This window comes from Pipra filicauda, unplaced genomic scaffold, assembly GCF_003945595.2.
Source record: "Pipra filicauda isolate LSUMZ 115617 unplaced genomic scaffold, ASM394559v2 scaffold210_size2929891_pilon, whole genome shotgun sequence".
NCBI lineage: Eukaryota > Metazoa > Chordata > Aves > Passeriformes > Pipridae > Pipra > Pipra filicauda.
This window is the reverse complement of record NW_024104322.1, coordinates 2770272-2780179: the sequence shown is the minus strand read 5'-3', so window position 1 is coordinate 2780179 and position 9908 is coordinate 2770272. Positions and strand designations below refer to the sequence as shown.

Below are 9908 nucleotides of genomic sequence, written 5' to 3'. Positions count from 1 at the left end.
AGGCTTTGAAATGAAGTGTTGCTGGTCCATCTATTCTATAAATTTTTTGCTGGTTGAGATCTGAGCACTCCCATCTCTCTCAGAAATCAATCTAAATTTATCTTCAGATGAGGAAAGAGAGATCAGTTCTCAAGTCTGAGATGGAAAGCTATGACTAATCTAATATTCATTGTTATTTTGATAAATCTACGCTTGGTAATTGATAAAATATCAGCTAAACCAGTTTATGATCTCAGCAGAGCAAGAGATAAATAGCGTAGTCTTTGCTGCATCATTGCTGTGATGTGGATGGAGTTAAAAAATAGTACTTACACAGTATGTTGCGTTCATGCTTTGTACCAACTCAGAAAGACACATAAGTAACTGTGATGGTCAGCAGATGATTCTAATGCGACAGGGAAATCCTGGCCATAACAATGGTAGACGGGAATCAATAAGAGAAAAGATATTCTCAAACAATTTAAGAAACTTCAGTTTTTAAAGCCATTCTGGAAAGGAGTAATTATGACAGAGTTCATAGGAAACAAATGACTTTTCCTTGAGTTTCTTGAAGGCAAAGCACCAAACACTCTTCCAGATTTACCTAAATAATAACTATGAGCCATGTATGTTACTTTGCTGTCAATAAAAGCAACAGTTTATCCTAAACAAATTAAATGGTAACAGAGTGCTGGGAACTGAGAAAAACAAGTTGTTTTAGGCTATGTGTCATCAATAGAGTTTCTCAGCTTCAGTGGTGGAAAGGATGTGAGCACTTACTACAGTTATAAAAATGTAAAACTTCAGTAGGAGGAGACCTAGATAATTTTTAAGGAGAAAGAAAAAACAAACCCTAAACCAGAAAATATCTGTTTAACTCGATTTTATATGCCCCATGATGGATCCTATACACTGCTTTCTGCTCATGCTGTTCAGTGCACATTTACGTTACGGTTGGAGTTTATTGTACTAGTCACTCATCAGTTCCCTTTCTGGTAATGTAAAGGGGAAACGTTCATGCATGTTTTTACTTCCATCCTTAGGAACAGCATGCTTAGAAGAACATTTGCTGTCTTTGATCAAGGCATTGGTCCACTTCTGTCTGGTCACGGTGCCAACGGAGTTAGTCCAGCATGAGTCTAGACTTTAGGCAGGCCTATGAAAGAGGAGCCTGACAAGGCTCAGAGGAGCCTGCTGTTTGTGGAAGTTATGTGTGGCTGCAGAGCAAACGGTGTCGCAAATCCAGCTTATAATGGATGTAAAGTTGGTTCCAGTGGAGCGTACATTTGGATTTGGTCTTGGTATAGGTCCCCATTGCGAGAGCAAAGCAGACTTTGCGGAATCTGGAGATGGGCAGTGCAGCAGAAGTGGAGGGGTGCTCCTGGGTGGAGGACATTGAGCCTGCATGGTAGTGGGTTCAGCTCAGCTGCCAAAACCTTCCTCTGGAGGTGTTAGAACAGGATTCAGCTTTGGTACCTGCCTGGAATGGCAAAGGGCAACCCAATCAGGGTGGGCTTCAGCACTGGGTCTGAGAGGTGCCAAAGCATTGGGCCTGATACGTTGGAGGTCCACCCTTACACAGGCTCTGAAAATATGCCTTGAAAATAATCCAGCAAGCAATGGCTGGCAGCAGAAATGTTCCCCCAAATCCCTCCACAGGGCACGGGGAGGGACAGATGACTCTCAAAGACTTCATCTGGTTTAAGGATCTCACTGATCAGTTAAGCCAACCCCACTGCAACCCCCCTTTTTTTTTTGCCCCGTCCATAATCTTTCCTTTCCTTCTCCTGCTGCCAAGACGCGGGGGAGGGCAGGGAGGAGAGCAATGCCTGCGTGGGGCCCGGGTAGCGCGGTGGCGAGGACACTCCCCTCCGCCACCATTGCGCGCCGGCCGCCCGCAGCGGGGTCTCGCTCCCCCTCCGCCCGGCCCCGGGCCGCCGCATGGCGGACGGGGAGCGGGTGGGTGGCGAAGTCCGAGCGCCCGCCGGCGGGAGTCGCTCGCCGCGGCCGGCGCAGGGGCGCCTCGGCTCGGCAGCCTCGCCTGCGCGGCGCCGCAGGGGTTAAGCGCCCCCGCTCCCGGCGGGCTCGCTGCCGGCGGGGAGCGGGTTAAGCGCCTGGCGGCGACGGATCCGCCACTCGGCTCCGCACCGCGCTCCGCGCTGGAGCCAATACAGTGGGAAGATGGCGACGGAGGGAGCGAGCGGCGAGCCGGGCTCTGGCGGGCAGGAGGACTCGGCGGCCACGGCAGCGGTAACCGGCCTGGCGGGAGAGGGGGGTGCGACCTAAGCTGGAGCGAGGAGGGCTCCCCGTGGGTTTGGGACGAAGCGGCGCTTGGAGACCTGCCTCCCCCGCTCCGTCCCTCCGCCCTCCTTCTCCCCCGGGGCGGGACGGGGCTCGCTGCGGGACCCGCCGCCGCCGAGCCCCGTCCCGCCCCGGGCAAGATCAGAGAGGGGCGCGGGATCTCCCTCCCCGCTGCCCTCTCTCTTCCCTCAGCGGGGGCGGCGGGTTCTCTCCCCCATTGTTCCTTCACGCTGCTCCGGCGCGGGGTGGGTGTACGGCGCCCGTGAGGGACACGGAGGGGGCTCCTCTCCGCGTCTTTTTTCTCTCGCACCCGCCTCCCTTTTCCCGCCGCTTCCAACAGCGAGGGGGCTGCGCTCCGGCTCTCCCGGCGGGCTGAGGTGCTGACAGAGGCCGGGGCACCGGGACCTGTCAGACCGGGGTGGGGGGGGAAATGTTGCTCATTAACCCTTTGCCGGGACCGCAAGGCGCTTGGCTTTCACCTTCCTCCTGTGAGGCGTTTTCGGCGCTGGGGCACCGTCCTTTCCCCCGCCCCAAGGCCCCGTCCCGAGCCGGGTGTGCGGAAACGTCCCCGCTCCCGGGCCCGCGCCCCAGGGGCAGGATCTGGCGCCCCGCTTAAAATATCTCCAAAAGCTGAGCAGAACCTCCCTCCCTGCCGGTGTGTCCTTTCAGCGGGTGGGGAGGCCGCTGGAAGGGAGGCGGAGGGATGCGGTGCGGTGCCAGCCGGTGGTTATAGCGGTGCCGCGGGGAGGCTGCACTCCCCTGGGTTAGCGCTGGGCTCCCCGACCCCAGACAGGGAGGCAGGGCTCGTCCCCTCCATAGGTTTGCGCCTCCGGTGGGCCCCGGCTCTTCGCCTCTGCTCTGGCAGACACCTCTCAACCCGGCAGCTCTCCCTCGCCCGGCGCATCCCAGACCTGGCGTAGTCCAGCCTGCCTGGGGACCTCCCGGGCGAACCAGACCCTGGTACTCACCTGGCTGGCAGCCGCAGGTCCAGGGTCAGGCTGTAGATGCTCGACCTCGTAGAAATATGCAAAGTTCGGGACAGTAAAATCGCGGTGGTGCGCCTTCTGCTTGGGATCGTTCCTCAAGGCGATGATCCCCGAAGGGAGGGGACACTAGTTTCTCTGAAATTTAGGTTATTGCTGGCATTTTATTTTTTATTGGCTTGTTTACTTTCAAACAGGCACTACTTCTTATCTGAAACCTTGTTCCAGCTGTGTACTTAATTGTTCTTGTGTGTTTTAAAATCTGCAGTGTTGTGGAAATTGAGTTTTACTTACAAAAAGTAAACCTTACAGAGTGAATATTTATAACATCTGTCTTTTAAAACAATGGCATAACCATGGCATAAATGAATATTAAGATAAAAATTCATAAAAGCAAACAAATATTTTAAAGCCCTGGTTTCGACCAAAAATATTTATGCTAAATTCTTTGGTATACTCATATTAATACTGCCTTAATTTTCAGTTTTAAAGACTCAAATTAATAGCTTTTCATCAAGTAGCACTTCTACATTGCCCTGTTAGACAATGCAATATAAGCCACTCATGCAATTTGGTGTTCTCATTGTGAAAGGTAGGAGTGATAGCTCTACACTGCACACTGATTTTAAAATTTGTTTTTAAAACTGAAGAGATGCTAGGATGTTGCTCCCTAACAAAAATAATACCCATTCTTGAGCCATAACAAAGTATATTTTCAAAAATTATTGCTTTAATTTGTAATTTGCCTTCAGTCATTAAATATTTAATAGTATTTTTTATCTTTTTTCCCTTACCAATTTAGGCATTATATTGTTGATTTAATTTTATCTCTTGTACAGGAAAGTAAAAGGAACATCTCTGTGTAATGAAATTATTTTAAAAAGATGTTCACAATACTCCAGTATTTCTTTTGAAGGGATTAGTATGAATAGCTTATTTTCTGTCTTTAAACTCGAGATACAGAATTATGAATTGGATCACCTTGCTTACTTTTTGGATAACAGTAATCATTTAGGTGAATATCTTTTAATTCACACTAAACTTCAACTTATAACGAAGTATTGTGTTGGGGTTTTTTGTTGGCCTTTTTTTTTTTTTTAGTTGTCAGAATCTTGATTGCAGAAATGGTGCAGTAAAAAGCTACGAGAACAGTATTTGTAATAGTAATGTGTTAATGTTTAAATTTTATGGTGTAAGCAGAAAGTGTGTAACACAGGACATACCGTAGGGTTTCCTGATACTAAATACCGTTATTGTGTCTTGATACACTATCAGTAACATTACTGGAAAAAAAAGACTGTTTCTGATCTTTTTAGAAGCACTGTAGAAAAGGAATGAAAGTGCCTCCCTCCCTCCTTTTTTGCATTCACCAGGGAATTTGACTGAAAAAACCTAGACTGTTTTATAATGTGTTACGTGTAAGAACAAGGCTGATAATCTTGTCATTCTGAGTTTCCTTGGATGGAGCACAGAATTTGGTAAACCCATCACTTCTTTCTCACAAAATACTGGTATTTTTATCATTGTAAGGATAGCAAGGAAGAATGGCAGGGGAGTGGTTCTGGTCCTTTTTCATACCTGCACAGCATGATTGCACTGAAGTCAGGGAAATTATGTTGGTGCAATTTGGATTAGAATTGAGAGAAAACATTTCTGTGTGTGTTTTAAAACATCTCTGAATTACTTCCATCTGCATAATGTCTACCAATAATGATTATATAGTAGCAAGAAATAATCCAATTTGACAGCCTTTTTGTTGAAACATTGAACATCAGCCTGCTGTGCTTAGAGGGTTGGCTTGTCACACACGATAGCTTTAGTGTAGCTGTAACAAAGCCTATGAAAAGCCTGTTATGTCAATCGTAAAGTTTGTTAAAATTATTCAGTAAAATTTTGCGTTTTATTTTGCTTGACCAGTGATCAAAAGCATAAATGTTATTTTTCCCTCAAAGACAGTACCTTCTACTGTCTGTAAAGCTGTACATATAATGGATATTGATAGAGTGGAATCTTGACTCCTCTAAAATGTGTAGGGATTTTGCTGCTGTCTTCATCAGTGAAAATTACATTGAGAATGATGTGTGCACACGCCGAAGGATAACTCTGGGTTGCTGTGGGTCACGCAACAGTACAAAAAAGTTACGCTACATAAAAAACTATCAATAGTAAAAAAAAAAAAAAGATAAGTGAAGAGAAAGTCCTTGACACTTTGAGGTGACATTTTGGGGTATTTTATGCTTAGCTTGGTATATTCACTATCTATCGATCTGTAAGAGTGTTCATAGTAGAACTGCCATTCTGGTCAATATAGTGAAATGCTAAATTATGGTTTGATCATATCAATTATACAGCCTGATTTCGATCAGTTGGAAAGATTCTTATCTGGAGAATACTGCAAGTAGCAGAAAATGAGACCATAGCCTTGAAAAGCAAAGACTCTGTCTTATTAGAGATTACATCCTGGAAAATGGTCACCTGCAAAAGGACTGACTACCACTGTGCTCATCTGAATACAAGTTTTCAGTGTAGTGTTATTGTTCAGAGAAGTTATTCTCTTCTAGTGAGATGTGCAATGCTGTTGTGGTGTTTCAGCATGTAGGTGAGATGCAGAGAGAGCACAGTTCTGTCTATTTTAGCCCTGCTGCTCCTCTGTGATGAGAGATCGGTCTTGATCCATGTTGCAGTGATATACCTCAAACCTCCTTTCTTTCTCTCCTCCCTCTTCTCCAAACTATGGCACTGCCTTTCCTGTGCCTTCTATTCCATGACCTGCAGCACATCCTCTCTTCCTGTGTTGTGAAGATCTTTGGGGATGAGAAAAGAAAGCCACAGAATGTAGACCACTTAGTAAATGTTCCTTTCTCTTTCAAATGTGGACTTGTTACACTGTCTGTCATTAGAGGTGAAGTACAGAGGGGCAATGCTCTGAGCTGGATGTGTGAAAGTGGCATGGAGGTGCAAAGCTGTAGGATGCAGTTCTCTTGTTTTCCCAACCCTTTGACTTCATTTATGTAAGCATTGCTTTGGCCTCAGAGGGGATATAGCAGGATAGGAATAGAGATGGAAATAGGGACAGGAAGGAAAGAGGTCAGGAAGACAGCAGTCTGAGGTCTGACTCTGCACCTGCTCCTACCCAAGAAAGGGATCAGCTGATTTACAATACCTGTATAATTCTTGAATATGTAAACCAGAAGGTGTCAATTAGGCTTAGGGAAGATGTACTGGTATGTACCTTTAATTCACAAATAATATGTAAATTAAAGCTTTCTTGGGCATTGCTCTTTCAGTTCTCTTGTAGCCCAAAATAACATGTAAAATTCTGGAACACTTCGAGATAGCTTCAACAGTGTGTACCCATATCTGTACCTAATCATATACTATTTGCCTTAAAAGTGACTTATCTGAAAGCAACTTGCTGAATAGAAATTACCCATTAAATCTAAGTAAGAATTTAAACATGATTATTGAAGGTTTATGGGCCTAGATCCATAAAAAAACCCCATGTAGTTACCTAACCTGCACTGGAATAAAAATAATGAAGTACCTTTGTGGCTGTTAATAGATTGCAAACATGTTTTAACAGCTGTGACAATATCTGGGTATGTATAAAGGTCAATGTCTTACTAATTTTGGAGGGTTTGGGGGCTGGGTTTTTTCTTGTTTCCAAAATAAATTTCCCAGCTCTGAGGTATAGTATATTTATGGTTAATGTTGAAACTGTTAAAGGTTTTGCTGTTAGTTCAAGCCAAGAAAACCCACAAACAGCTAAACAAAACCTCCCCCATACCTTTTAAAGGAAACCTTTGAAAAAAACCAGAAAGCAAGGGAACTGTGCTTGGGAAGAGGAGTGCAGAGCAAGCAGGTAACTTCAGGTGGTGAACAGTCCAATAAAAGTCATTGAGCTAATGGGTGGGCATAATTAAATGCATATACAGTGACTTCATGATCCCTCAGGTGTTACTGTGAAATTATATATGAGTCTTGAATGTTAGCATCAGATGATAGTCTCTTCAGCAAGAAACTCCATGATAGTTGAGGAGCAAGTTCAGCAACACTGCTTTTCCTTCGAAGATATTTCTCTGCCTTCATATTTGTTTCTGTTGCTAAGAACATTCCTAAAGGTCATATCTTACTTCTTAAGTTCGTCTTAGGTGAGGTGGGAAATGGACATGTATTTTGGTGAAATGTGGGATCATAGATTCTTACCCTAGTTTCAGACTAAAGAACAAGCCTTCCACAGCTAAAGCAATAAATTGTGGATTTCCCTGAAGTGTTCATGAATACTATGTGATATTATAACCACTTCTTCTATCAGTTTCTCTGTTTGCAGAGTTTTCTTTATTAGAAAAGGGCTAGGATTCATTTGACCACATACCCACTTCCTTTTATAGTTGGTGGGGTGAAGTAAGTGGTTAGAAGGAATAACCCGGTTTAGAAATAAGTTTGTGAACTCTGATTTTGAATGAAGTGACTTAGACAGCTGGCTCTTGGAGGTATGGATGTGGTTCAAGACACTTAAATTTAGGTGTCTATATGTATGTACAGTGTTTAATATCCTGTTACAGTCAGTGGAGCCATGAGCAAATAGTTCTGGTGGCCGGTTAGCTGATTAGCTTTTTTGTCTGTTTGACTAGGCTGGTCCCTAAAAGGGACATGAGGTACCTGACTTACATAGCTGATACCATTAGGTACCTCACTTGCAAACATACATTGAAGGCACCCACCTTTAGATGTCTTGGTCCAATCTTGCAGGCTTCCTTTAGTGGCCTTTATATGATGCTCTGGGGTATCCTAGCTAGCCTTCTGCTGCTGGTCCAGTTGCCGTGGATGATTCTCGTAAGTTCTGTATCATATCTGCCTGTCCTAAAAAGCTATCTCTTATCCCTGGGACATTTCAAATCCCACTAATTCTTCTCCATAGGCAACTAAAGAGACTTAGTCAAAATAGATATTTATACTTAGTCAGATGAGTTGTACCTGGGGGATATACTTGATGTTGTAAAACATATGAATCATGGTTGTTTCCCTGGTGCAGTTGTTTCATGGGTCTGACAGATGTGAGGCCATTGTTATACAAGAAGTTTACTTTGTATAGCCTAATAGGTAATAGCAAACCATTTTTATCTTTAGAATCTTCTCTTGGAAGGCCACTTTCTGAATCCTCAAGATGCACCTTGATTGGAACTCAATATAAAATATGTATCTACAAATGTAGATATGTATCTTTCCCTTTCCTTCTGAAAGGACTATATTTTTTTGACAGCTTTTCCCTATGTGTTTTCTTGTACACCATTTTTATACTTCTCCCAGCCCAACTCCCGCCCTTCCACTTCAGCCCTCAATTATGTTCCATAAGTTTCTTTCCCAAGTCCTGGGTTATTACCCGCTTCCAATTTTAAAAAGCTTTCTGAGCAAGAAGGAGCTTGTTTTCTATGGTCATTTGTGATTAATTCACAGCTAACTTGTGTTCTGTTTAGGGAGAGTACAAAGTTGAGGTTTTTATACTTTAACTGTCTATTCAGGCCTCTGTTGCAGGCAGCGGAGTTTTTAACAGTTCCTGCGATAGCACAATGAACAGAACTTTTAGCTCCTGAGATTGCCAGTACCATCAGCTGGGCTAGGTCAGCAAAACCAACTTTTGGCACTGCCAATCCCTCACAATATTATTTTCTATTTTTTTTTTTAGCGAGAGCGCTGTGATGAATTTAACCATAAATACTTTTACTGTTTCTACTTCTAAGTTTGTATGCTTGTGGGAAGGAGTCCATTCTGTTCCCGTGCCTCATGGTGACCTTCCAATTCCATCCTCTTTCCATCTTTTCCAAAGGCGATTGAGGTGGTAAAGCGTGTGTCCAGTTTGATCACTGCTGTCCTGAGTAGTCCTTCTCTTGTTCAGAATTGATGCTTTTTTCTTCTTTTTGGTTCATGGCAGAACTTCTTTTAGTCTTAACAATGCTAGTATCATTTTGCCTGTACTGTTTTTGTGGTGCAAACACAGGTAGTTGAATGAGTTTTAGGTAATAAGCAGTTTGCTCTATTGTCGGTGCACTTGCTGCCAGGCAACGTACACCCATTGCAAAACTGAAAAATAACGTGAAGTTTTAGAGACATAGAGAAATGAAGTAGTCTTTTTAGGGTACTTTATTCTTATAAATCAAATCAACCAGACATTTTAAAATATGAAAGAGGTAGAGAAAAAATTATCTTGTGTTTTGGTTGTTCTTACCAAATGTCTCCCTGGGACAACATGTTCAAATATCCCTGTTATAAAACCAATACAATGCCTGGCTTGGTTACATAGTTGTTAAGCTGTTGGTTAAATTGTTACAGCTTGGCATTCTACCAGAGGTATTGTAGCTAAACCCTAGGTGACACATAAGCCATCAGCTACTAACGCAGTCTTTATTTTCTAGAGATCTAAGATTTATTACTCCACTGGAAGATGTTAGGAAGATTACTTTTCTAGATCTGACCAGCAGTTTTCTCTATGATTTGGCCAAGCAGTGCTCCCTCTGAATAAGAACTTTGGACAAGCCCACCATGACTGACATCTTGATTCCCAGAAGATGTCACAGAGTGTTTAAGAGGGAGGATAGTTTCATTTCATCATATGCTTTATCTACTCAAATGCCTTAAAGATATTTT

The 9908-nt window shown here is 43.7% G+C and overlaps 1 protein-coding gene across 1 annotated transcript in view; it reads left to right on the top strand.

Annotated features, from left to right (window-relative positions):
* Positions 1 to 1914: 1914 nt before the first annotated feature.
* CTTNBP2 (cortactin binding protein 2) overlaps positions 1915 to 9908 on the top strand; it is an 81063-nt gene continuing 73069 nt past the window's right edge. Inside the window, 1 exon segment of the mRNA XM_027731057.2 lies at positions 1915 to 2229. Coding sequence (XP_027586858.2) covers positions 2161 to 2229 — 69 coding nt within the window. The 5' untranslated portion in view covers positions 1915 to 2160.